This window comes from Manacus candei, unplaced genomic scaffold, assembly GCF_025592945.1.
Source record: "Manacus candei isolate 608988 ecotype Guabito, Panama unplaced genomic scaffold, ASM2559294v1 h1tg000071l, whole genome shotgun sequence".
Classification (NCBI taxonomy): domain Eukaryota; kingdom Metazoa; phylum Chordata; class Aves; order Passeriformes; family Pipridae; genus Manacus; species Manacus candei.
In genome coordinates, this window is record NW_026138119.1 from 4813832 (window position 1) to 4841590 (window position 27759).

General features: G+C 52.4%; 2 protein-coding genes across 2 annotated transcripts; both read right to left on the reverse strand.

Annotated features, from left to right (window-relative positions):
* Positions 1–3984: 3984 nt before the first annotated feature.
* LOC127479925 (uncharacterized) lies at positions 3985–9584 on the reverse strand. The gene is made up of 5 exons (XM_051807422.1): positions 8436–9584; positions 8033–8134; positions 7703–7853; positions 7502–7577; positions 3985–4701 (listed from the first exon to the last, which is right to left on the reverse strand). Exons 1-5 carry the CDS (start codon positions 8564–8566, stop codon positions 4445–4447), a joined length of 717 nt encoding a protein of 238 aa, XP_051663382.1. The 5' UTR covers positions 8567–9584; the 3' UTR covers positions 3985–4444.
* Positions 9585–9653: 69 nt separating this feature from the next.
* Positions 9654–22832, reverse strand: PLPP7 (phospholipid phosphatase 7 (inactive)). The gene is made up of 2 exons (XM_051807420.1): positions 22062–22832; positions 9654–10515 (listed from the first exon to the last, which is right to left on the reverse strand). Exons 1-2 carry the CDS (start codon positions 22510–22512, stop codon positions 10151–10153), a joined length of 816 nt encoding a protein of 271 aa, XP_051663380.1. The 5' UTR covers positions 22513–22832; the 3' UTR covers positions 9654–10150.
* Between the last annotated feature and the right edge of the window lie 4927 nt (positions 22833–27759).

The window sequence follows — 27759 nt, forward strand, 5'->3', positions numbered from 1 at the left end:
AAATGGAGCCAAGGTGCCACGGTAGCCCAGGGTACCAGTGGGGAGGTTAGAGCTGTCCCCTTCCCTGGCTCGACAGGAGACCAAGAGAGAAGGGCCAAGGATGAGGGAAAGGAAGGAGACTGGGAAGGGAAGAAACCATGGATGGAGCTGTCAGGGCTCTGGGAGATTCTCCAGGGCTCCAGCTCTACCTGTGAGCTGCAGGGCTGGAGAGGACACAGCCTACTTGGGAAGAAATGAGGAGGTCAGAGGATTTTGGGGCACTACTCCTAGTGCCAGAAAAGGAAGAACCAGAGCAGGAAGGAGGGAGGAAAGAAGAGGAAGAACTCAGTGCTCTATCTGCAGCCAGGACTGCCCCAGACCTGTAAGGCAGCTCCACTTTGCTATTTAAAACCTGTCCAGGGAGTGCTAATGAACCTGGCTAATGAGCACCAGCCTGGCTCACCCTCACCCCAAATCACCTTGCAGCTATGCAGAGCCCCTGGGGAAGGGGTTGTTTGTGTGATGTGGAGGGGATGTGGGTGTGCTACAGCCCACCTTGAGCAGGAGGAGACTTGGGCAGCTCTGGGGTGTACACCCCAGTGCCCAGGGACTCCCAGATGGCTGCTGCAGCCTGTGTGCTTCCCCTGGAGTAGCCCAATCCCAGATTGCATCATCACCACAGTTTTGCTGAATGTGCCATTCTTTCCCCTGCCCCAGCTTGTCTCCAAGGGGCCTGAGCCTCCTCTGCTTCGCCCTTGCAATCCTGGGGAGAGGAGCACGGGCAAAGGCAAAGGCTGTGACCACAGAAGAGGTTCAGGAGAGACAGACGGAAACCTGGTGGCTGGCAGATCCCATCCTGTCCAAATAGACAGGGGGACCAAGTGCCACCAGGGTCTGGACACACCTGATGTGTCCCAGCCCGGGGAGGGGCAGGTGGCAGTGATGATGCTACACTCCAGAAAGCCAAACTTCCCTGAGCTGCAGCCTGGACCAGGACTGATTTTAGGTACAAAAACCAGAGGATCTGGGACAAGGGTGTGATGTGTCTGACTTCAGCAGCACCAGCAGCCTCTCCTGTGCTGCAGGAGGTGCAGAGGCCTTGGGGTCTCTCCAGACTCCTCCACAAGCCTCACAGCACTCCTGCCCGGCCCTGTGGGGTGTGGGGGCTGGCAGGAAGGAGCCCCTGTCCTTGCCCAGGGTGTGCATCTCACCTCACCACAGAGGAGAGCCAGGCAGTGCCAGGGCTGGCAGGCGCTGCAGTGGGAGCACAGCCAGGGGGTTATTAATAACCTGCTGAGTCAGGGGGGGCTCTTGGGTTTCAGGATCACAAGACACAGACGCCAAGCGGCTCAGATGGATCTCCCTCATTCCTACTTTTTACATTGACAGGAACAACTGCTAACCCAGCCTTGCTCTATCTGCAGGGCAGCCCGGCCCCATCCTGAAAGTCACTGCAAAGATACAGGATGAGGACTGGAGCTGCTACATCCCCAAAATACAAGAGCTGCCCTAAAGGAATTAAACAGAGGGCAGGGCTGAGACACACAGCGTTGATCAGCTGTGTTAGGAGATAGCAGCCATACCAGCCCTGTTCCCACCAGTATAAACAAACCACATCAGGGAGAGAAAAATGAGTACCACAGGCTTCCCATCCTGCTTCCCTGCAGAGTCCTCTCTGTAACCCCCAAAAATGCTGGGCCGGGCATGCTGCTCCTACCCAAAGGGATGGAGGCAAGGAGGTTGTGAGATGCAAAGAGAATTCGGAGAATCTTGCAGACACGCACATTGTACTGCCTAATTCCAAGAGTTTTGCAGGAGGTGAAAAGCCTCAGGGCAGCTCTAGCAAGGGTGAGACAGGATCAGCTCTCCCAGCATTGTCCCATCCTGGCTGCCACAGGTCACCTGGGTTCCTCTTCAAGCTCTTGACATCATCATACAGACAGGCTGAGGTCTGCTCTGGGATGGCAACTCCTTATGCACCGCTATGGAAAAGTAGCCTGTGATGTGGAACAGATTAACTTTCAGATGCAGCAGCCCGTGGTAGCAGCATGCATTGCAACTGAGCAGTTTCTGCAGCAAATACTGTGCAAGAGCAGCTGGAGTGGCAAAAGCCATCCCCAGGTCTGAGCCTGCCCCTCGGGGGTGCTGTCAGAGCAGTGGGGGTGCAGGGACCCCTCGCATGCACGTGAGCTCCCATCGCTCGCTGCTCTGTGTGCTGGGATCCAACTTCCCGGAGCTCTTTAGGGCCCTACAACACACAGGTGTGGGGTTGCTGCCCTGTGGTTTTGCCTGGCCCCACTCCCCTTTCCACATCCTACCCACAGGAGTGCTAGAACACCCACTGGAAGGGAGAGCACCCCTGCTTTTGCTGGCAGTGTGCTCCAGGCTGGCAACATCTCCACCAGCTATTTTTTCACCCAGGACAGGACCAAAATTAGTCTGTCCCACCCCTCCCCAGCAGCTGTTACAGACATCACCCCGGCCACGCTGGTGTTCCCTGGCCCCTCTGCTGTCACAGTGCTCAAACCCCGGCGCCTGCAATTGCTGTTGCTGTAGCTGCCACTTGCAGTGGCTGAAATAAGTGAAGTGCTGAAGCTCTGCTGTGTCCCCAGAGAGGTCTCATTTGGTTGTATCAGGCTGTCTGAGCTGCTGAGCCCCGTTCATTTCAATTAGCCCGATAGCTCTCCAATCCTATTTACCTTTATGAATGTGTGAGCATCTCGCTGCTTCCCACAGCAGTGCAGATTAAAGGGTGAGTGAGGAATACATGCCATGTGATATCAGACAATACACCCATTTCGAGGCCGACCCACAGCAGTGTATTTCCTGCAGTGAGTAAACTGAGACACAGATAAAGCCGTATGGAAGGGACACCAAGCTGGGAGCAGCCTGCAGGGCTAACCCACAGATTAGCCACCAACCCAGTCTATGCCTTTTGGTTTTAAACAAAGCATTTTACCCTTCAGGCGATGCATCTTTTGGCAGATAAAAGATGCACTTCTTGGCAGAAAAGCCTGGAAAGGCTGTAGTCCCACAAGACTCCTTTTTGACTAGGTGCTCCCTCCCAGCAGGACCTGTCCTTAGGTCCATGTTCCTCACTTGGATTTTAACAATCATTTACCATCTCAACACATTCCAACACTTAAATAGGCTCCTTGAGAGGGAGAGATAAGGTATCAGCTTTCCTGTTCATCTTGCCAGTCTGTCTGCAGCAGATAAGCATGTTGGGCAGCAGGAAAAAGGTTATCTAGAAAGGAAGCTGAGCAACGGTTGCTGTTGTTGCAGGAGGCTTTGAAAAAAAGTCACCCCACCAGGAATCCCACAAGCCATACAAGCCCTTCCCGGCGGGACATGATTGATGGTTGGAGTCCAGCTGTGCCTTCCTCCCGGGGTGGGAGGCATCTTCCCATCCGGTGAGGGCAGAGCTGCCGAGGTCATGCTCTCCCAGGGAAGGTCACACCAGAGGCAGGTGCCCAAAAACCTGTTGCTTTCCCTCTCTCCTGCCCTGCCCCTGCTCCGAGGAGCAGCAACTGGAGGGGTTTGGGTTGGTGTTCCTGCTGCCCCTTCAGCACATTTTGAATGCTTCTGGGCTGAGGAATCTGCAAGAGGGAACTTTTCTGCCCAAAGCTGAGGAACTGCTGTTCTGAGTTGTGCATGGGATCCCTGGAAATCAGCACTGATCTCTCACCCATCAGCAAGGAGCAACAATAGGAAACAGTTTCTGAGAATTCCCAGCCTTTCTTAACCCAAGTATCACTTTGCTTTTGGGGATGGGAGAGGAGAAACAAGCCAATTTACCACCTAGTGAAAGATGTGCCTTTGTGATTTCATCTTCCCACCTGTACTTTGTTTGCTTGTTTGCAGATGTAGAAATTATCTCTGTCAGCTAGAAAAAACCCCAAACCAAACCACACCAAACAAACAAACAAAAAAAACAAACAAAAAAACCCCAAAACAAAACAAAAAACCAACAAAACAAAACAAAACAAAAAAGAGAACAAAGAATAGAAAAAACAGCCATTTACAGTCAAATTCCCAGACCCTGCTTTCTTGTTATCACCCAGGGACAAAAGACCCCGGGTTACAGACCTGCTGGTTCAGGAAATGTTCTGAATCAGGGACTGCAGAACGATAACTGGAGCAAATCCTGCCAGGAAGTGCTCTGAATCCACTCAGCCACCTTCTCTTCCCTCTGGACGTGCCGCCTCCCTCCTGCCTTCCCACCCAAGACATCCTCACCGCATCCCTCCCCATGCTCCTCTATTTTGCTGATTCCCATTAATCTGTGTTTTATATAACCCCTGGCTTGTGCTGGACACAAAAGTGATGCATTACCATGCTATTAATACACAACCTAAGGTTTAGGATTTAGAGAACATAAAACTCCCTTTGCAGCCAGGGGATGCAATCCATGACAAACCAGTGCTGGCAGCTCCAAGGTGCAAATCCCAGTGGAGAGAGGGCATCAGCTCTGGGTGCAGTGGACCCACACCCAGATATCAGAGGCTGATTCCCTAATCACAACTGCTTTGAGTGTGTTTAAGTACTGCACAGCTCCTTGGCTGGAAGCAAACATCACCGAATGTCCAGGGCATTCTGGGCAAGTGTTTCGTGAACATCCATCACTGTAGCTCTCAGCTTCTGTTCCCACTGCTCTTATTTTAATTAATTTCTGCAGGTCCAACTTTCCAGCACTGATGGTCTTGCACAAGGCTGCTGGTCCTGGGAGAAGAGAGGAAGTGAGAGAGGGTCCCCTGGGCGAGGTTGTACTGAGGGGATGGGAACTCAGGGCGGGTTCTGGTGAGTGGAATCCAGCTACACCTGTTTGAAATGCATTAGAAAAACCGGGAGATATCCCTGTGCAAAGCCCACCCCATCCTTGGGAGAGGCTCAGAGGAACCACAGTGGAAAGGGAAGAGCACTGGCATTTCCAATGGCCCCGAGCCCACACGCTGGCCAGCAGCATTTGCCGCAGGGCTCCTACACGTGACCCCACTCACCCACTTGCTCTGGAGCCGCCTGGGTGCTCGAACCAATTTGTCCCAACACTGCAATTAGCAGTTCATCACGGCCAGGCTGTGAACAAAGCACTGTAACACCACCCAGCCTGCTAAGAACCAGGTATTTTCCAGGGGAAGCCCTGCTTTTGGGGGGGCTGGGGACCCCCCGGCCATTCAGCATCTTCTCCCTGCAGAGGGGCTTGCTTGGGCTCAGCTCAGCCTCGCTCAGGCTGCGAGAGGTTAATGGATTTCAAGCGACTCCTGTGATTAACTTTTCCTAAATCTCCAATTTTTTCGTGCTTTCTATTTTTATAAAAAAAAAAAAAAAGGGAGGGAGGCGGTATTTACAAGGGATTTCACTCAAATAATGAAATAAATGTGATCAGCCGAGGGACCTTTAATCCGCTTTGACTCTTGCGTCCTGGGGAACGAAAGAGCACGAAGACCTTTGCTGCTCCGAGTCCCAGCGAGGCAGGGAGTGAAACAACCCCATCCCTGCCTGTCTGGAGGGCAGAGCCCCAGCAACACCTTAAATCAAGCACTATATGCAGATATAGGCACGTCAGCCAGGGACTCTGGGGTCAACACGAGAGAAAAACATTTGCAGCCAAAAAACATTTGCAGCCAACGTGTCCATCCTGGGGTGAACTACAGCCACACCTGTGCTACCACAGGGAGACCTTGTGTAACAGCCTTCCTAATTCCCCCTGAATCCTCAAATCTGCCAACCTGCCCTCCCAGTCCATCCAACCCACACTGCCCCCCACATCAGCTGCCTCATCCTGGGAAGGACACGGATCCCAGGGACAGCACAGAGGACCCTCCATGACAGAGAGGGCAGCACAGCCCTGATGTGTGAAGGGGTTTGTCCCACCTTCCTTTCAGCACAACCCCAGCCACAAATGTACAAAACAGCTTGTTGGAAAAAAAAACCACCAGCTTAGGTTGAGGAGGGGAGAACTAAACACCCCAGCCGTGATTCCCACATATGCCTGAAGATATAATCCAGATTTGCTACTTGCCCTGACCCTGGCACCCTTTTTTTTTTTTTTTTTTATTTAATAAATTAAAATCTCTTTTTGCTGCTGAGCATAATCAGCATTAGGGTGAGGGGAGGAGGGGCCTTTCACTGTCTGCCAAAGAATCACAAACCAAATCACTGTCACCACAGCCTGGGACTCTCCCTGTGGCACTTTGGGAGTGCTGATGGCAGCAGCCCCCAACCCGTGGGGGTTGAGATCCCTTGGCTGATCACATTTATTTAATTATTGCCTCCTCTAAGGCACTTTCTTAATTAATCTGCTAGATGAACTGAAAGGCAGAAGATGCCATGGTCAGGGTTTGTTTGTTCCTCCTGGTTGGAAAGGTCTTGGCTTGGAAGGATCACTCCTCCCAGGCCTCATGCTGAGCCCTGCATAGCTGAATTTGGGGATCTAAAGGTTCAGGGAAAACACTCACATTCCTGGGCAATCCTGAGGGAGCTCAAACCATTTGGCCTTTTGCCTCCCCACAGCCATATGACCATGGTGAGCACACAGCAGACCAGTGTCATGCCCTGGCTCACCCTGGACAGATGGGGCCAAACCTCTGCGTGAGCATCAGCAGGAGCTCCAGGAGAGTGCAGAACGAGGCATAAACATGCCTCAGCCACTGGCTTACATGTAACACGTGCCTGCAAAACCCACTGGTGTTTTCTCAGAGCCACTGTTAAATCCAAGGTCAGTGGAGAGCAGAGCCAGGTGATGCTCCAGCACATTACACAGAAGGCCACATTCTGACAGTGCTGCTGGGGCTGAGACCCAGCCCTATCCCTCTGACACCTTCTGAGGGGGGAGAAAACCCTCCTCAGACCACAGAGCTTTATGGACAGGCAAGCTGCACCCATGCTCCTCCTCACAAGCAGCAACCAAGGGCTGAAAGGCAGATGGCATCCGCACAGCTGTAGAGCCCGAAGACTGGAGTGACTGTCCTTTCCCTCGCACTGCTGTGCCCTTCTTGCCTCTGATCTGGCCCTGGATATCTGTGAGTGCAGCACTGGGCATGGAATCCCTCCCCACGCTGCCTCCTGGCTCCCCCAGCACAGCCCAAGGTCATGTCACTGGGACTGAAAGCTGAGGACAGTCACCGCAGGTTGTACCTTGTCAGTGGCAGAGCCGAGTTGTTCCATCACTGCTCCCCACATGCCCCTGCCCACACAGTTGTGTCCCAGAGGGGCTGGGCTGGGGGACTCCTGCCTCCCTCCTGGAGGTGATATGTAGCCCAGCCACAGCCTGTCCTGCTTGTTGGGTGACAGGGACTGGCAGGGACAGGGGACACGGTGCCTGCCATCCCTCGCTGTTGCTATAGAGACAGAAGCTGCTTTTCTCCACAGAAACGCTGGTTGTTTCTGAGTGGTACCTTCGGCATGGCAGCAGCTGGAGAGAGGGACATGGGATGGCTTGCCTTGCTGGGAGGGCAGCCATGGCCAAGGCAAGGCTCTGCCAGGTCTTTCTCAGTGCCTCTGTGCCCATATCTACACTCACCTTGTGGGATCTCTCCCCAGACCCTCCCTGCAGCAAGAACGGAGCACTGGGATCCCCCACTCTGGGCACTGAAGTGCTGGGGGAGAAAAGGGACACAGGCTACAGGAAGGCTGAGGAGGAAAACTCCCCAGAGAAACTCTGTGTGGGAGAAAGTCTCATACTGTGAATCCCAACTTACCCCCCTGGATCACCCCAACTCACCTCTCTCTGCTCTCCTGCCTTGCTTTGCAACCACGTGCTGGGGTGAGACCAGCTCAGCTGATCTAACCCACCATGGCAGTTTCTCCAGGCCACGCTCTCCTGATTACACCAGCAAGGACCAGGATAACTCCTCCAAAGCCATGCTGCCATCCTGGATATACCAGGAGAAGATAACATAAGTGCAAGAAAACCCTAACCCAGCAACATGCCTGTAGATTCATCCAGCCTATTTGCAAAGGCTCAGTAAATCCTGGAAATACAAAGTCAGAGCTTCCCACAAAGCCATCAGGGCAAAGTCCTCCCCTGTTCCCTATCCCTTCAGGAACCCACCATCTCCAGCTACACATAGGTGCGTCACACGCCATCAGAGCCCAGTGACGTGCCTCCATCCTTCCTGGGGGTGAGGATAAACTCTGCCAAGTGCAACAATGCCTGGAGGGAAGAAAAATCACCACAGCTCACTTCTTCACATAAATCTTCGCAGGAGAAGGATATTGGCAAGGAAAAGCCCTGAGGGAGGGCGGCACATCTCTGCTCCCACCCGCGGCAGCAGGAGGGGAGCTGGGCAGCACCCACCACCCCCTGCTGCTGCACCAACCTCCAGGGAGAACCACTGAGACCCTGAGCTCTCCCCTTTCCTGAAAAAAACGCAGTGACAGCCCTTCCCAAGGGACAGCCCATCCGTGAGCTCCGTGGGAGGCTCGTCTTCAAAGGACATGGTCGCCTTCCTTACCACGCTTCTGCTCCAGCCTCGGAGCCGGCAGCGCGGGAAGTCGGCAGCTCCCAGGGCTCTGTGCTGACATCCCAGCTGGAGACGCATGCCAGGGATAGATTATCTGGTTTGCTTCTTTTCATATTAATCATCAAAGAGTAACAAATGTCAGCAGCTTGCAGCAGTCATTATCTGAATGTCTTCTTCTCACCAGCTCCTGTAGGAAGCTCCTCAATATGCAGGGAGAAATGACAGCGCCGGATCCAGCTGGTTGCTCCCTGGCCTTCCAAGCCAGGTGAATTTTGCTCATTTGGGATAGACAGGAGGGCAGGGATGACAGGATCCCTCCATTCTGCAGGATTTGTCCCATCAAGGAAGGTGCTGAGTCTGGTGGTTTCCATCACCTGCCAAACATCAAACTCTCTTCTAAAGACAGAGAAACCACAGAAAACTGGCACATTCTGTTCAAAACATGGGATTTTCTTATGACAGGCATGAGGCTGGATCCATTTCAGAGACACCACGTTGAGCATGGCCATCACCTGGGTAAGGATCCACCAGGTTTCAAGGCAGACACTTGTCAATAATGGGAAGGAGCAGCACCATGTCTGGGCATCAAACTCTATAAGTGATCACAAACAACAATTAGCTCAGGTTTGCAATCAAGGAAGGTCAGGAGTGCTCTCCTCATTTCATACAGGGTAAGACACAGAAATGTTCAGAATTAACCCCAGTAGGAGGGTTACAGCCAAGCGAGCAGAGGCAGGCACGAGGGCAGCCCTGCCTCCCTGCCCTCAGCTCACTGACACTGCTGAGTGTACCAGAAACAGGCACTGCTGTACCAGGTTTACCTTGGAAATTCCCATCTACCACAGCATTTGGCATAATGATAAAATCATGACCGTGAAGAGAAAGAAAAAGACCTTTTTCTGCACATCAAGACCTGCTTTGTAAAATGACCACGACAGCACAATGTCTATTCATCCCTACCAGGATGAAAGTGGGCAACTTGCCTGTGTCCCTTACCAGACCAAAAACTCCCCCCAGACCCTCACAGAGCAGATTTTCCTTTAGTGAGCACCCATCCAGGTCCACTCTACCCAATGCAAACCCTGTGAGCCATCACTTGCACCCCCTCAGTCAGCAAGACTGCAGGACCTGCTCCTCACTGAGTGTGTATCTCAGAGCCACAGCAGGGTGGGTTTGTCCCTTCCCTCACGATAAGAACCAAACAGGGCAGGATTTTTATGATTATTTATTATCTGTAAAGGGCCAGCATTGCCTGTCCTGACTCTGTAGAAGACACAACTGCTGGGCTTACAAAAAGAAAAAAGCACAGTGGCCAAAATCATTTAGCCTCAAAAAAAGTTAATGAATGTGTTCTCAGGAAGCTCTCAGGCACTGCCCATCCTGAGGACATACCAAGGTGCCAGTGTGAACCACCTAAAGTAGGCAGACATGGAGCTCATTTCTCTCACCCGCAAAGCTTAATTAGCTTGCTGTCCAAACACAGCTTGAGAATATGGCCAAAACACAGGTATGGCCCTCGATTGCTAAAACCCAATCCATTGCAAGAAACTTTTTTTTTTTTTTTAAAGTGGGGAAGCAACATTAAAAAACACCACTACTCATGGAAGTTACAACTACTTCCAACAAACAACATGTAGAAAATACTGGGAGGGAGACTCTCAAAGTATCTGCTAGTTTCCAGTGGAAAGGCGTCAAGTCCCCCACGTTCACCAGATGGATATCAACATCTGACACGTGTTGGAAGACATCCATATCAACTCCACCAGCCTGAACTGCAAGTAGCCAAAAACAAAGCCAGAGAGGACATCTGTGATGTGGTGCCGTCCGATCATGACACGGGAAAACCCCACACAGAAGGCCCAGAGGACCAGCAGGATGCGGAGGGGGATGGCCAAGACCAGGTGGTTGAGGAAGAACTTGGAGAGCATGGCCACTCTGCTGGCGTGCCCGGCTGGGAAGGCGTAGGTGTCCATGGTCAGGTAGTCCAACAAGCCAGGGTTGATGTCGTACGGGCCCTTCCGCTTGGCCAGCTTCTGCAAACCAGCCACAATCATGATGTCCAGCAGCAGGGCTACAGAATGAGAGAATAAGAGGGAATGGTCAGAGACAGAAGAAATCCAGGGCTATTTTCAAGGCAGAACCTCCAAGGTTCTGTTGTCTTTAAAGAAAAGGTTTGGGTTCGGTTCCGGCCAGATGTCCACAGTTCAGCTGCACACAACCTCCCCCATCCTCAGTTACCACCCAGATGTTGGTTAACCCTCCCAGTTCACTCACAGAAAAGGCAATTACCAGTATCATCATCTGACAGAGGAGAAACCCAAACCGCAGAGCAAGCAATCCGCCTGGGGAGGAAGGGAGCAACTGGCAAAGCTAAAATTAAAACTCTTTTGGCCTTCAAACCACCACTCAGGGTGTTCCTCTTGCTGTCCTCCACCCCATGCTACAGGAACCTCATGTAGCAAGGTCCCTGCCTGGGGGCCTCTGTGCCAGGGTGACCAGGCTGTTGGAGGAAAAGTGCCCCACAGCACTTTCTGGTGTTGTCCCTTGTCCTCTCCCATGCCCACCACATCCTCCTGCCCTGAGCCAGCCAGCAGAATGACACCACACTCACAGATTTCACTAAGAGCATTAGGAGCCAGTGAGCCAAGGGGAAAGCCATGCAATAAAGAAAAAAGGGCTCCTGCATTAGAAACAGCACCACTGCAAGTTGAAGCAGAGGGTGGGCAATGTCCTCCTGGATGTCCCCCACCCATCCCTTTCCCTTTGCCGAACTGCCGAACACCCACGAGCCACTTCTTGTTTCAACTTGTCTTTTGCTCCCTGTGTCTTTCTCCCTGCAAGTCACCCCACACACTCCCTTCCCTGCACAAACGTGGTGGGGGAAACACCTCCCAGCCCCAGCAAACCCAAGCTTGTAGTGGCACAGGGACCATCCCTCCAGCTGCAGCTCTCAACACTAAAACACCTCTCTTCCCTAACAGCTTTGGGAGTGAAACCCATCAGCACTCGTCTCCATCCTCCTCCTCTTCATGCCACCTCCTTCTTCCCAGCCGACAGGTACTGTCATTTCTATTTCCTAGCATCAATTTTATTTTTCTTTAATCCCCTCATCTGCTTTTCCCCAACCCTCCTAATTAGTCAGAGTGCTGGTTTCAGCTCCTCGCAGCAGTGACAAGGACATACATGCCATCACAAGCACAGCCTGCTCCCCTGGCAGGAGCGTGAGGGGCCAGTTGCCTGATCCCCAGGCTGTGACAAAGACCATTCCTTGAGAGCTGACAAGGTTTCAGGAGGATGGATGGGAGTGCGGCGGCGGTGGGGATGGGAAATGAGACAGCACAGGGGAGGAAGGCAGCTCCTCCTGCCTGCTCAGCACCTGGCAGGAGCTGGGAAGTGAGGAGCTGTCACGATGGCTCTGCTCACCCACCTCCCACAACATCCCACCCCTGCGCACCAGCCCCCGGCACTGCTTTAGGAAGGGGCTGGTATTTATCCTGGCCAAACTCTCGCCTCATGGGAGACTACTTTTCTTCCTTGTCTGCAGGGCACCTTGCTTGGGGAAGTGGGACAGCAGGACCTCCCGCCCACCAGGTCATGCCCTGGGCTCTCAGAGCTGTGGAGGGCAGATGGAGCAGAGGAAGAGGTCTGGACACCAGCTCCTTGCTGGCACAGGCAGCAGTGGGAATCCAAGCTAAACACAACAAGAAGCAGGAGGCTGAAAGTTTCATAGGTGGCACCTGAAACAAGGTGGTGAGGCTGCAGGTGGCAAAGGGCTGCGAGGTCACACCTCCAAGCCCTGTATTGGTAGGGATGGGCTTAGGAGGACAAGGACAACAAGGGGCTGCTCAGATCCCACCAGGCATGACCAGCAGGAAGGGAGAGAGCAGGGGTAGGCCTGCAGCCCGTGGGGACCCCAGCACTCAGCAGAGCAGTTCTCTGCATTTTGCTGATTTTTTTTTTTAAGGGCACCCTGAAGGATCCCAGTGTCTCCTCCATGGTGTTCAATACACCCACTACAGACCATTCCCCTCCAAACCCACCCGTAGATCAGCAGCACAGATGCTGTGTCCTTTAGCAACGTGTGGTGTTCATCATTGTCTGTCTGTATTTTGCACTGACAATATTTTTTTTACGGTCAAAGGTGATGTCAGGGCAACTCAAGGGATGCAGGCATGTGTGCACGGAGGTGTTCAGGGCATGGAGAACAAGCCAAAGAGCTGTTTTAATAATCCTTTCATTCAGAAGATGAATAAAATGGGCCTTCAGTACTGCTAGGTTTGATTTTCGTCAAATGATGCACAGAAAGCAAAAAGCCTCGTTTGCCCACATTTCAAGATCTGAAGGCATGACAGCACTAAAACCGGGGGTTAATTTGCCGTTAAAAGAAAAAAAACACAGCAAAGATCCCTCTGCCTGGTGCTTTTTCTGTCACTTCCCCCTGCACTTTCTGTTCCTTTCATGAAGCAACTTCTTTATGAAACAGCCCCAGCAGCCTGCCCTGCCCCAGCCCCTGCGGGTCCCACTGCCCTCACCCGGAGCTGGGTCCCCACGGTGCCCCTGCCCTCTCCTGCTCCTGCTGCTGCTGCTGGGCAAGAGCTGGCAGGGTGAATCAGCAGGCAGCACTGCTGCTGACGGTGCTGCCAAGGGCCCATCCTTCAGAAACAGATAAAGATGATACCACTGCCCAGCAGCCCCGGCCCTACTCCCTTGCAATCCCATGACCTACATACCCGCTTGGACCTCATCTCGCTTGCTTTGTCCCCTTAATGCACATCAAATCCTCCCTCCTCAAGCGGGCACATCCGTGCCAGTGATAGGCAGGTAAGGGGTTAATTGATTACAGGTGCCCTCCACGACTCCAGCTGCAGATGGGTGTCTCTGCACAGGGGAAGGTGCCTGATGGCTACCAAAGCTTTGAACCCAAAGCCCCTGAGCCCACCTGCAAACCGGCACCGTCACCTTCAGCCTGCCCTTCCCTGGTCCCTCACACAGAGCTGTGCAAATCCTTCAGGCTGACCTGACTGAAGGCTGGAGGAAATACAGCCCCGGGAGAGCCCTGGGAAGGGAGCCTGCAGCTGATGTACCAGCCTGCACTTGCGCAAGGCTGCTCTCTGGGGACCCACGGGGCTGCCAGAGGCGCAGCAGGGATGGCAGAGTGCCACCGGACCGAGGGCGAGATGAGAGGAGCAAGAAATTTTAATTTTAAGCATTTTTTTCCATCATGCCCTTTCTCCAGATCCAGGTAGCATTGGATTTAAACCAGAGGCATCACTGGATGTAAAATCCAGATAGGGCTGGATTTAAGAGCAAAGGAAGGATTAGCTCTTGCCCATCGTTCCTTTCACATTTTTCTGCAAAAGATCACGAATTTTCCCTTTGACCTGCTGTTAAGGGAAACAATCCTTCAGATTTCTACTGCAAAACCATGCAATCCCAAAATCCTCTATTAACATCTAAAACTTCCTTAAAGCCCAAAACCAAAGAGCAAGTCTTGTCTTGCCTGTGACAATTTGAGCATCAGAGATCACCTCGGTATTGAAAAAAACCCGACATCTGGCATTGGATGCACAGTAAATGAGCTGAAAGTGAGCCCCCTGGGCAGGCATTTTATATCTATTAATAAGAAAAGGAAAACAGACATCTGCCTTGCTCCTACCATCAAATTTTAGGAGCACATTAGGAGCAGAGAGGTGAGTGGAGAGGAGCTCTGGGCAGGCAGGGCATGAGGACGAACCTGAACCATCACCAGCAGAACCAAACCAAACCCCAAAGCTTGTATGTAAGAGAAATCAAAACAGTTGGACATCTCCTGTCACCATAAGGTGCTTTCTGTCCCTGAGGTGCCACCTCTGCTGCTGTTCCTTATGGCTGAAAGAGGCTGAGGATGGTGCGAGCACCTTGAGGGCACCACCTGCTCCAGGTCGGAGCCAGGCAGCGTCTCCAGGGACAGAGGCAGATTCCAGCTGAGGTGTTTATATAAACATGTTATCTAAACCACAGCTGAAAAACAACCTGGGTGCAGTGCTGGGGTCAGCGGGGGGAGGAAAAGAGGAGAAAGCCAAAAAAGCCCTTGGCCTTGTCTCCTGAAGCCGTGATTCACATGACTTCACACACATGGGGCTGCTCTCCAGGGTCCCAGCCTGTGAGGTTGGGATCAGCAACAGTCACAAGCTGGACTCGGCCTCCCAGGACTGTGGGTGAGCATGTGGGGAGAGGAAAATGGGGAGGTAAATGCCCAGGAATGAAGAGGGAGCCCATCCTGAGAGCTCAAGAGGCTCCCAGCATGGGAGCAGATGTGCATTAGGCAACCCTTCTGCCCAGCCCAGCACTGCCTTAAAGAAGAACCAAGCTGGTGATAACCCATTGCCTGCACCCCACCGTGCTGGAGGTGGCCACTACAGCTGCCAAGACCACATGTAGGGCCAAAACTGGCTTTGAAGGTCCTGTATTTCCCAGACTAGCCAACCTCACTCAGGAGTGAACTCTGGATAAATGTCACCATTCCCAGGAAGCAGTTTCTTTTGCTCCATAATTAGAATTCACAATTCTTTCTTTCGTTTTTCTTTTTACTTACATGCCCCCTCCCACTCCTTCTGAACTTCCCAAATCACCCGCAGGCATCAGGCTCCCTGACCTGGAAAATGAGCTGTTTGCAGCCTTGACTAGTTGACATTAATGAAAGATGTAGGTTTCAAAAGGACCTTCACCCTCTCTCCAGTGGAGTCAGTGGAGGAGGGTTGGAAGAGGTCCACTCCTCTGGAAGTGAACTCCTCTACTCCATTTTCTTCCCCAAACGTGGTCCTATGGTGTGTAAGAGCTGACAAAAGGCACAGATGGCACAACACATTGAAGAGCCAATGAATCAGGCACTGTGGTGTTTTGGGGGGGGGGTATTTTTGGCTGAACAAGCAGCAGCGTGGGGTAAGTGGTCACGGGGAGGTGAAAAAATGGTGGAAAGCAGAATTGTGTAATTAATTAAAATAAAAACCCACAACAACTAAAAATAGACTCGCTATATTCTGGATGATTAGAAACAGCCCCGAGTGCAAACACAGGCTGCTTGGAGTTCTCCCCTTGGAAACACTGTGCCCTGGGAGCTGGGAAATTTGTACTCAGCATCAAATACCAAGCGGAGCCACCTCACTGGGGGTCTGCACGGGCTTGGATGAGATGCAGGCGAGAGGGGGACTGCAATGAAAAGGGCTCGTGCTGCTGGGGAAAGGAGCTGAGCAGCCCCCAGGATGGCTCAGCTGCCTCCCAGAGGGGCTCTGACAGCTTGAAATGCCCCTGTACCCAACGGCAGCAGCACAGGTACCATCAGCACGTCACAGAGGTGCCACATGCACCAGCACAGCATGGGATGAACTGGGGAAAGAAAAGTGCTGATGACCAGCAGCATGTCCCAGACCACAAAGGCTGGGCTCCTCCCTCGGACTCAGTGCTTCCTGGGCTTGTATTTACACCTCACTGCCTTCAATGAAGTAAATTGGCAAAAAAAAGAAAGGGGGCTCACCCTGTGGGGCTCAGAGGGTCTCCAACCATCAAACCTAACAGGGCACTGGACCTGGATCGGGTACATCTGCCAACATTCCTATATAGATGGAAATGGAGAGCAAGACCAGAACTCTGTTCCAGGTTAAGACATGGAGATTTCTTCACAAGGGGAGTAAAAGAGACAGTTCATCTGATTACCCCTCTCCTACCCCATCCTCCACCACTCCTGGCCCAGAGCAGGAGACCCAATGGGCTCTCCCTGCCTGCTGCTCCTCCCAGCAACTCACCTCACTCCCCCACCTTCCTCTTCCCAGCCACTGCTCCTGTCAAGGCGTGTTAGAGGCAAACACACTCACCCATTTCCCGGGATCTCCCTTCGGGCCAGAGCCTGGCTCAGCTTCCCTGTCAGGGCTGGCTCTGCCTGCGTGAAGCAGTTACTGTCCTCTCTGAGCTCCAGGCAGGGGCAATGGGAAGCTGTTCCCAGAGTGACAGACATAAGGATGACTCATTTCCCATGTTTATTCCCCCTCTTCCCATTCAACAACCCTCGCACTTCTCTTTCGCTCTGCATTCAGGCTCTGGAACGTTTCGCTGCTCGCTCTGCGTGAGGGTTTCATTCCAGCTCGCTGCAGATTCCCCAGGGGCTGCACACTGATGGCTGCAGGGCTCTCAGCGTCTCCAGCAGCCTGCCAGGACCTGAGCTCCTCGGTGCTGCCTGGTACCAAGGGGATGATCAGACCATGGATCTGATGGAGACCCTGTGCAGGTCACTGGAAATTCCCCCCTGCCCGCTCCAGCCACAGTCAGATGGGTCCCAGCCTGTCACTGACTGTCCTTTATCCGAAGGGACACTGCAGCCTGCCCTGCAGTGAGCAGGATACGTTTCTGTAGAGGAAGCAGGGAGGGAGGGGGGCAGGGAAAGCTGGGAGAGCTGGGCATTGCTGCCTGTTCAGAGATGCCTGAGCTCATCAGCTGTGAGGGGATGAAGGCTGAGCACGGCACCTACCAAAGGACCAGGGACTTCAACAGCTGTATCCGGGCAGAACATCTAGAGGCAGATTAGCAGCCTGATGTGATGAAGAGGAATGTTTAATGCCAGGCTGGACCTGGATTAGAGGCTGGATGCAGAGAGTGGGCATCTGTGTCATTCTCTCTGCCTGGCACCCTCCATGGGTCAGTCATGTTGGGTTACTTGGCATTTAAATGTTTCCACCTCTCTGGGCAGATGTGCTGCTGGCTTGCTGAGGTCTTGGTGGGCAGCAGGACAGAGGCTGAACCTCCTCCATGTGCCAGATTGTACACGGAGGGACGTTTCCACAGGGCACCGGCTCCCAAGCTCCTCTCCTCTTCCCTGACAGAGCATCATCTGCCCTGCCTGGCTCAGAAAATCCCTGCTCTTACAGCAGAAAAAGGAAAGGGGAAAAAAATAGACACATCTGGCCCCAAACCATCTCTGGGGCTCTCGGCTTTAGCAAGCTCTGCTGCATATGGACTGATCCATCTGCTGTGCAGCTCCCTGGCCCCATCTGGGGCTGGGCTGCCCTGAGGCTCGACAGGATGAGCTTGTCTGTACTGCCTGAGCATTTCATCTGCCCAGTGACCTTTACCAGTAACGGGCTGTACTGTCTGGATTTCCATCACACAGCCTCCAAAGAGAAGCATGACAATACCTGAGATACGTCTGTATTGTTAGAGCAGGGTCAGTGAGCTCCCGAGGGGTTTGGTGAAGGCATTTCTTGCCTTCTTTCCTTCCTAATCCACCACTTTCCTGCCAATCTGGTCTGGTTTGGAAGCTGCTGCGGTGAGACCACAGAGTCCTGACCATACATATATATTTATAAATATATATATATTTTAAAGAAATATAGATATGGCTTGGGATAAAGTCACAGGTTTGCAGGGGACTGTGCCTTAGAATATCACAGCTTGGTTCCCAGTTGGAATGAAGCTCAGTCAGTATTCAGGGAGAAGGCTGGATAGAGCAAGAACTTCCTTCTTGCTGACCTCCAGGAATGGAGAAGTGGCCCTGGGCTCCCTCTCCCTCCTCCTATGGCATCCACCCATCCCCATTCTGACACACTGATACATCCACGCCCCGCGGCACTGCTTCACTTGATGGGATAAATGCTTAGTGACAGCACCAAAGAGCCATCCTGCCCCTCGGAAGCAGGATGCAGAGCCAGCTGGAGATGGCTGAGGACTGGCACCAATGTCACAGAGACAGCAGGTGAAGAGAAGACCAGGGCTTTCTCTTCTCCCAGTTTGGATACCTATTTCAGAGAGCCACGACCACAGCAGAACCAGTTACTGGCTGGTACTTCAAACTGAGCACAAACACGAATTTTACATGCAAGGGTTACCCAAGCAGACACCTCCCAACAGCAAAGGCACATGGCTGGACTGCAGATAACAGAACACAGTGGTGATCTGGCTCTAAACACAACAGCTTTGGGCAGGTGACCATGTTCCATCCCCACCGCAGTGAGAAGGTGCCTGGATCTGCAAAGACCATCAGTTTAACGAGATCAATCTGTTTAGCTTAATAAATAGGAGGTGAAGAAATGACTTGAGCACTATCCAAAATATTGAAAGGCGGAAAAGATGTTGGCTAAAAGAGCTGTTGAGCTGGAGAGACAAGGGTATGCAGTCGCAATGAAGGGAAGAGTCCAACTAAAAGTGCTTGTGAGAAGCCCTGCCACTGCAGTAATACAGAAATGGCTCTGACAAGTTCACCCTCGCTTGTAACTGTACATCAGATTGAGTGTTTGGGTTTTTTCCCTTAACAAATTGAACAGGAATAAATTAAGGGATGTGCTACAGCCTGTATTTTGCCGTGGGTTAGATCGATGATCCAAATGTTCTTTGCTGGTTTTGCAGTCAATGAATCACTAAATTTGGATCCACATCCTCACTGGATGGATCAGAACCAGAAACCGAGGTACTGCTGCCCCCAGGGTTTAATGGAGTTTATGTTTGGTCCTGAAGCAGACCTGGGATTTTTACTGAAAGTTTTATATCTGCTTTCCCCCTCAAAGGCCAATTGCAAGGTTCAAATAACTTTGTAAGCATCTCAGTTTTCATTAAATCCTTGTGACTTTTCAAAGTAAAGCTTGAATGGTTCTAAAAGTTTCAACACTGGCAGATAAATAAAATGAACCTTAAAACTGAGGGGTTTCCTGAATAATGATTTTCTCCATTTGGCCAGGGGGTGTGGACTTTCTCCCTGACTCTTGCACAGCCAGGGCTGGTGATGCTGAGACAGACTTCCTGAAAGCATATTCTGGCAGAGGGATTTTTACAATGGGCACAGATACCTGGCTTCTTCTATCTTTTCAGTAACAGGCTCTGAGTGTGTTTCTGTGGCTGTTTGGCATTTGCTGGAAAGGATTACGACGAGAAGGGGAAATCAATAAATTCCATCACAGATGACAAACACGGAGGGAAAACATTGCTCGGGGTTGCTAATCAACATCTGCAGTGGGGATGGATGGAGCATCCCAGGGTCAGACCCCCTCACCCGAAATGCTCCCACATGTGTTGGCAAAGCTCCTGCTGAGAGCTCCTCCTCCATCTGCAGTGGTGCTTTGCCAGGTTCCAGGTCCCACTTCAGCAGTCTCCTGTCTCCTCGCCTTGGAAGCCTGATTGCAAATCCTAAACAAGTGCTCTATGATGGGCTGGCTCCCTGCCCAGAGACTGCATCAGAAATTCTGCTTGATGTATCAAACCCTCAGCAAGCAGAGGGGAGGGAGGAGAGCCAGAGGGGGCAAGGAAGGGGTATCACAGACAACCCCGACTTCCCTCCTTCCCTCTTCTCAGGAGAGCAGGGAAGCACCAGGAGGTTCCCTTCCCTTTGACCTGTCCCTCTCCAGGAGGGCTTTTCACCACATCCTGATGGATTTGAACCACAGGAAACCAGCAGTGAGAGGGAGCAAGGAGATGCCAGATGCAGCAGTCATGCCATGCCCTTCCTGTGTACACAAGACCCCACTTCTCCTGGGACCTGTCGAGGTTCACCAGCCCCACACTTCCCTGCCAGGCTCTTTCCTCCACCAGCAGGGCAGGTATTACAGCAGCAGCTACTCAGATACTTGGAGCTTCTGACTGCAATCTTAAATATCAGCCCAAAGCCACTCTCACAGCAGAGATCTGCTCTGTGGGGTGACACAAGTCCTGCTGTGCAAGCTCTGACAAGAGAAGCTGAGGGCACCTTGGCCAGTCCCACCAGTCTGTGCCATCTATTCAGAGGAAGCAGTGGAGCTCTTTGGAGGCTGTCAGATCTATGGAACTAGTTCTTCACACCATTTGACCATTTAATTTCACGGCAAGCAGAGAAGAGGGGTGGGTGTAGTGCATCTAGGGAAGGAAGCAAGACTTCAGAAACCCACTTAATTGTTCCCAGACACCACATTTGAGCTCAGGAGACCTGGAGATGCAGGCAGTGGTGCAGGGCTCTGCCAGCCACCACTCGATACTCAAAGTTCCAGCACAACCCCCAAGGTGGCTTTGCATTTGGCCTCCTCATGTGGCAACAGAAGGGTGAGAAAACCTTCCTTGTTTTTAAGCCAAAGAGGGCATCAGCTCTTTATAAGGATCTCAGATATTCTGGAGTCAAAGAGGTCAGTATTCAGGCTCCAACACCATCAAAGGCTCTTGGGTCAAGAGACATCTGGAAACTGGTGGTTGTTGTTAGTCACCTACTATTTCATCCTCGTGCCCTTTTAAATGGATCTTCTCTCAGCGAGGGGTTGACCCCGCGCTCCGAGGAGCCCCTGGAAGAACTGCTGACGCTGGCGGGCTCTGCATCACGCTGGTGCTATTCTGGCTCCTTCCCTGCCATGGCCTCCCCCCATTAGATGTCACAGCACGAGGACAGTCTCCTCCAAAGGCAGAGGGGAGAAAAGGCAGCTACCACTGTGCTTTTCAAGACAGTTCCGTGCAATCTTCACCCTCTCAGGAGGATGAACTTGTGAAAAGAAAAACAACCTGAGGCCACGTTGCAGAGCCTGTATCATGTCTCAGTCAGCTCCTGTGGACAGGACGTCCCTTTCCTGTGGTGCCTGTGAAATAAAGTGTCCCTACGTCGCCTCAAAACGCTCCCTGAGAAGAAGTGGTCTAAATATAATGTTTTTAGTTTCTCTTACCAAACAAAAGAGGGATTGTTGGGTTTTTTTGGGGAGGGTGGATCACAGCCAGATGAGAGGGTAATTAGTCACAAGGAAGAATAGGATAACTGGGCCCTGTGCCAAAGGCAGAAGAGCAAGAAGAGCAAGGTCCTCAGGTAGACATGGCCAGGGCAGGTTGGGGCTAGGATCCAAGGCAAGTCATGCCTAGAGCTCAGCCTGGTCACTGGTGGGACATCAGTCCACACGGATGGGTGGGATGGGCCCTGCTCAGAGAGAAGCCAAACCCTTTAACACATCCCAACCTTTAGAAACAGGGACACCGACCACCGCGCAAGGAAGAACTAGCGGGAGGGCCAGAGGGATCCCAGCCTGCCTACATGGCCTCTGGGTCAAATTAGCACATGGAAACGGGGACAGCAGCCAGATAGGTACTCAGGGGAAGGAGGATGAAAGAACAAACTGCAGCAGGGAAGGAAACAGGACTCCATTACACAGCAGCTGAGACGTGGAGCCAAGGTCTGGTCAAGAAAGTGGTAAGGGGATGGAAGTCTTTTTTTTTCCCTCAAGAATATCCTCAGGAATTGATCCAAATATCAAAGACTAAAATCTGCATCTTTTCCTCACATACCAAACCACCAACGCAGATGACCACAGACTAAATAAAATACATCATTGCTGGTATCCACCTGCCCATCACAGACACTCCCCCTCGATCTGACTGGACAACCCTGCCCCACACAGGATCAGGGACCTGCCTCTACTCCATGGGTGTCACCAGCTACCAGGATTACTCCATCCCTCTTAGACAACTTCTTGCTACATCCATCACCTACAGTACCTGGGAATGAGATGGCCAAAACGTGCAGCATTAACCCTAAAGGTCAGTCCTTGCTGCCCGACCACATCAGACTCTGGGAGCAGCCAGAGGAGGAGTCCCAGTGCCACTGTCCCTTGTGACTAGAGCTGGGCTTTCCAGTAGGGAGGGAGGTTTGCTACTCACCTAGCAGCAGGTTCATGAGGACCTCCTGGCCCGCCAGCGTGCTGCTCTTCACCAGGCAGATGAGTGTACCCGCAATCCAGGGGATCCCGTGCCCCGTTATCCCCAGAAGGTTGATCATGGAGCGGGCACCACCCCAGGAGGAGGCTCTGTTGGCACACACTCCCAGCCTCTTGGACATGCAGATATCGATGGCCAGCAGCGAGTTGAAGGCAATTCCCTTGAAGGAGGGGTTGAGCTGCATGCAATCCTCCTCGGGAAGCTGCTGCGACTGCCTCCGCTCCTTGGGGTTGGTGTTCTGGGCACCGGCTGCCCCGGCCTGGCCGCTCTGCTTTCTTCCCGAGCTCCTGCTCTCCTGGTTCCCCTTCAAGGGCTGATTCAGGGAGAGGAACTCAGCCCTGTTGAGGACATTGTTCCTGTCCCTTGCCCTGGACCGTGGCTGGGATGATGGCATTGCAGTCTCTCTTTAACGCAACCTGCTTTGCGAATAGAGGGAAGGAGAGAAATCCCTCTTCTCCCTGCAGAAAGCTTCCCCCACTCCCACCCTCACAAGCTGTGAATTTGGGAAGCTACAAAGGTTCCCCTCTGTTGCAGTTGCCCCCAGCACAGACTGCAGCTGTTAAATATAGAGTAAGGAATGCACATGGCTGTTTACTTCATGGGCCTAGCAAGCTTGGAAGGAAAATTAATGCCAGGCTTGGCAGCCACTCCAGTGCCAGGGAAAAAGGTTAAACAGCCAATAGATTGGAAGAAGAGGAGGGAAAAACGTTGTGCCAAAGGTTGGTTGCTTCTGGCCTGGTCTATTTAAATCTTCCAATTGCTTATTCTCCTGGGCTGCAAGGGAAACTGGGAAATGTAGTTTTTTGTGCTGCAATTCACATTTCAATATCAGAGTCAGAGCTGGAGGAGATGACAGCATCCCCCTCCCCACAGCAGCCGGTGTTGCTCCCACGGGGGGCTGTGCTGCCTGGCTTTGCAACACCAACGCTGAGTATTGCCTGGGGGCTTCCCCCCAAGGAGCTGTCCCCAGAATCTTCTTGATTAGTCTGTTCTGCAACATCTCCCCCCCCCCCCCGGCTAGGGCACCCCAAACACCACCCTCCTCCCCCTAGCCCAGATACCTTTCAAGCCCCACTAGCCCCATCCTCCCTCCCCGCTCGGGGTGAGTCCCTGCAGCGACTTCATCACTCACCCTGTTCCCGGGCGAAGGAGAAGCATCACCTGCCTCCTGATTACAGGAGACACAGCGCCGCTAATGAATTCCCATCCTCCTGCCCCCGGCGCTGCGCGTGGCCTCGTTACCGCACGTGTCCCTGCCGTGTCACCCAGCACCGCACAGCCTGTGCCCAGAGCAGGTGACAGGCAGTGCCCATGTCCCTGAGCTGCAGGTGTGATCAGCAGCACAGGTACCAGCCCCAGCAGCACGGGCAGCGCGGGACAGGGAGGAGGAAAGCTCATGCCAGGCCCTGGGGAGTCCTCCAGCAGAGGACAGGGAATACCTGCTGTCCCTCCTGCCATGGCACGTTGTGCTCCATCACACTGCATGGCTGCTGTCAGCCTCCTGACTCCCCACCTCAGCTGGGGAGAACCCCTCTGAGACATCAAGGGATGGTCCTTGTGGGTGCCTTCCAACTCAGAATGTTCTGTGATTCTGTGATCTCCCACCTGCCGATCCCAGCACTGATCAGCCCCTGGGAACATCCCATCGGTGCTTGCAGCTCCAGTTTACAGATCTGAATGATCTTTCTACAGCCCCTGAACTGCAGTTGCACGGATCTAAGCTGGGAGAAGCCACCCAAAGGATGACAGCCCATGGCAGCAACCACTTGAGCCAGGACCACCGTGGCATCAACCCAGTTACCTTCCCTGGGCAATGGGCTGTCACAGCTCCACACCACTCACATGCTCCTTGAACAGGATTATTCCTATGCAAATAGGCTGGAAGTCCCCTGTGGATAGAGAATTGGAGAATATGAATATTACATTGAGGAGTAGAACAGCCACGTCTCGTGGTGCCTGCTACATTTGATTACACAAAAGTCCAGTTACAGAGGTCAGTGTTTGTACAGGTAATTCTGGGAACTGGACACTCAGGTATCTCAAAGTCTAGTTCAAAATGCACTTGAGAGCTTAAGTGCTAAAGGAAAGGTGGTTCTTGGCATCTGAAAATAATAAGAAAAATTTTGCATTTTCTTCACACTTTTTACCCACAGTTCTCAAAATCCTATCAGTGAATTGTGCACCCAGGCTGTGCCCATCTGACCAACTGACTGGCCAGAGGCAACAGCAATGTTTGGACAAGAAAGTGCTTGAGGTCCTGAGGAGCCCTCACTTCTGGGTTTTGTTCATATTTTCCTCCCTCAAAGGAAAATATTATACATCAATTTATTTCTGAATCATACCCTCCAGCAACCTACCCCTAGTCAAGGGAGGTGATGCTGCCCCTCTGCTCCACCCTGGTGAGACCTTACCTGGAGCACTGTGTCCAGCTCTGGGGTCTCCAGCATAGGAAAGACACAGACCTGTTGGAATGAGTCCATGAAAGGCCATGGAAATGCTCTGAGGGCTGGAGCCCCTCTGCTATGGAGAGCTTAGCCCAAACCCTTCTGTGATTCTATGATCCCAGCTGGAGGAAGAACTCATCCCCTCCTCAGGCACCCCCCCCCAGCCCATAAAACACAACCCTGCTCAGCTCAGGTACCACATGGGGCTGTGGCAGCCCTGGAGCTTGCACAGAAGGTGTCACATCACCAACACCCCCCAGCTCCCGTCTGATCACCGGCTGTGCAGCCGCATTCTCACGCTATCGGGGCAGTCAGCACCCTGTCCCTATCTGCCTGCCCTCATCCCACTGCCCAGCTCCCAGGCATGTGGAAAATCTCAGTCCACCTGACACCAGCAGAGGAGATAAATGTCATCATCACTGCTTTCACTTGCCTGTAGCCATCACCTCCCTGGATGGCCTCCCAGATTCTCCTGCTCCTTGCAGGGCTGCTGCAGCGTGGGGTTCTTTGCAAACATCAGTGGGCAGAGGGTTAAAGGTGCTGGCAGCCAGGAGGCTGCAGAAATAGGGAGACTCCTGCCCAGTCCGGTGCTGGGGATGCTGAGCTACAACCAAGCATGTTCCTTGGGAGCTGTCATGGGTTAAAAAATACCTTGAAAGCTTTGAGAGTGAATTTAATCTGGTGCCTGTCTCTTCTGCTGACACTGATATGAGGGGGTTCCTCTGCCCGAGCCGCCCTGTGAGACTCCAACCCCACAGCCCAGCACGAGTCCCTGGCAGGAAAGGGCACAGGGGAGGAAGGGCAGTGCGTGATGAATCCAGTGCCAGCAAATCCCTGTCAAAAGTAGAGTGGGAAAGGAAAGCTGTTTGGTCTCTCCTGCAGCCAGGTGGGCTGTCACTGCCTGTCCCAGCCAAAGAAAATGAGCTTGGGAAGGAAACGTCCCTGACCCTGCTGGGGCCACAACAAGCCCCGTCCTGCTGCGCTGCTCGCAAAACAGCCACAAACCCAGGGGTTTATAAATATCCCTGCTAAACCTGTAGACAGGATCCCTGCTCTGGTGGGGCTATTCCAGGCCTGACACATGATCCACGGGGGTCATCAAGCACCTGGGAGAATGCCCAGACAGACAAATCCGGCATGCTCCCTTCACCCATGCCCTGGCTGTGCTCCTCGCCATCCTGCCCACCCTCCCTGGCCCAGGGGCTGGGGGCTGCTGGCCACAATGCCCTGCACAGCTGTGGCCACACACAGTGTCAGTGGCCAGCAGGGCCATGCAAACCACGCTGGAATGTGGGTGGGGCAAGAGTGACAGCTCCAACCCCTTTCTCTGCAGTCCACTGGCAGCATCGGTGAATCTCAGCCACTGGCAGCAACTGGCCAAGAAGCAGCACTTGCAACCAAAGTGCTTCCAGCAAAACCGGTGTTCCTGGGTGGGATATTCTTCTAGGGACAAAAAGAAAAGCTTGGCCAAAATAAAATATAATACCCTGCAGTACTTACTGCACACGCAGTGGTGTGTCAGCAGTGCCAGAATGGCCTCTGGTGGGTGGCTTTTATTGCCATTACTCAGATAGTGCAGGGAGACCCTGTCCTTTAATAAACCCAGAAAACATGCTGGAAGGACGTGGAGACACTGTGCAGGCCATGATGCTGGGGGGAACCCCCACAGGAACGGAGCATGGCTGTGCTACAGTGAGACATGGACGGGTGCATCAAATGGGCAGCAAAAGGAAACACAACTCACAGCATCACCAGACACTCCTAATTTTTACTTACCACAGCTTGGCCTCGCATCTCCAGCAATCCCATCAGGGAGCACCACGTGCTCGGGCACAGGAACCCTTCTGCCCATGGCTTAATGCAGCCACTCTGGGGGGGGTGTGCTAATGCCTTAATCACTCACAGCAGCCTGATGGAGACAGGCAAGACCAAAACCCAACGAAAACTTCCAGCTGAAGATGAAAAGCTGATTTAATTAGAATGAGATAATGCAATTTCCTAGTTGACCAGAACACCAGAGACAGCCAAGTTGAAGCAAGACCTGGCTGAAGCTTGAGTGAAACTAAAGTCGCAGAATATGCAGTTTCACCAGATCCATGATGCTCTGAGAAACTGTGACAAGCTTGTTTGAAAAGTGTGAAAGAGTCTTGGAGATGTCAAAGGATTTCAGCACCTTCTGGAGGCTGCTGGATATTTCATTCGGAAGATGCTAATTTCATTCTTTCTTGTACTACACAGTAGTAAGTTGCTCGTAGCTTGAGCAGGTTCTTAGTGTTTCTCTCTGTCACAGGGCTAGTGACTGTAATTGTGCCCTTCACAGAGACTGTGAAGTTTAAAATAAATACTTCCCCAGTGCTTTGAGAAGCGCGTGCGGAAGAAAAACATAACAATATACTGTGTTTTTTTCCACCTGCCGTGGGTGGAAAGGAGCAAATTTGCCTCCCCTCATTCTGTGACATTCACTCGTCAGGATCACCCAGTAGCTCCAGTCTCTCCTGCCTGCCGAGGGCTAATCCAGCTGCTGAGACTGCGGGGTGGGAAGAGCTAAAAGACATTAACTCGTGTCTGTGCTGCTGTACTGCACCACAAGCACCACCAGCAAAGCAATTTTTACCTCTCTGTTCCCCAAGTTTCCTCTTTAGAAACAAGTGACAGAGGACACTCTCACCCAGCATTCAACTCAACCAGTTATTACCAAAAAAAGGAGAGTTGTATTCCATGAAAAGCTGGATGCATGCACCTCACCTGGTGTTCAGATCCTCAGATGGCCAGCAGGACCAGCCAGCAGTGGTGCTCCCAAAACCATCTGTAATAGAAGTTTACAACTTTCCACAGGCTGCTGCTGCCTCAGATTCTTCTTACTCCCTGTTCCAGCTACTCCTTAGTCCCGCTGCTGCTATGGAGAGCTTTGTATTTCTCACTGCTGGAACCACAGTCCATCCAGCCTAGGGCTACAGGTTCTGCAAATAAGGAGACCATTGCCTTTGGTGCCCTTGGGTTGGTACCAAATTTACCTGCAAATCTTCAGCCAGCAGAGGAACATATTGATCTGAAAACCCAAGAGAAAATATACTCTGTGTCCAAATTAGAACAAAATAATAATAAAGGGGGGCGGGGGGGGGAAGGGAAAGGCGTTTCTAAAAGAAAACAAAAAAACTACATTACCCACAATTCACGGACATGTGGGAGGAAATGCT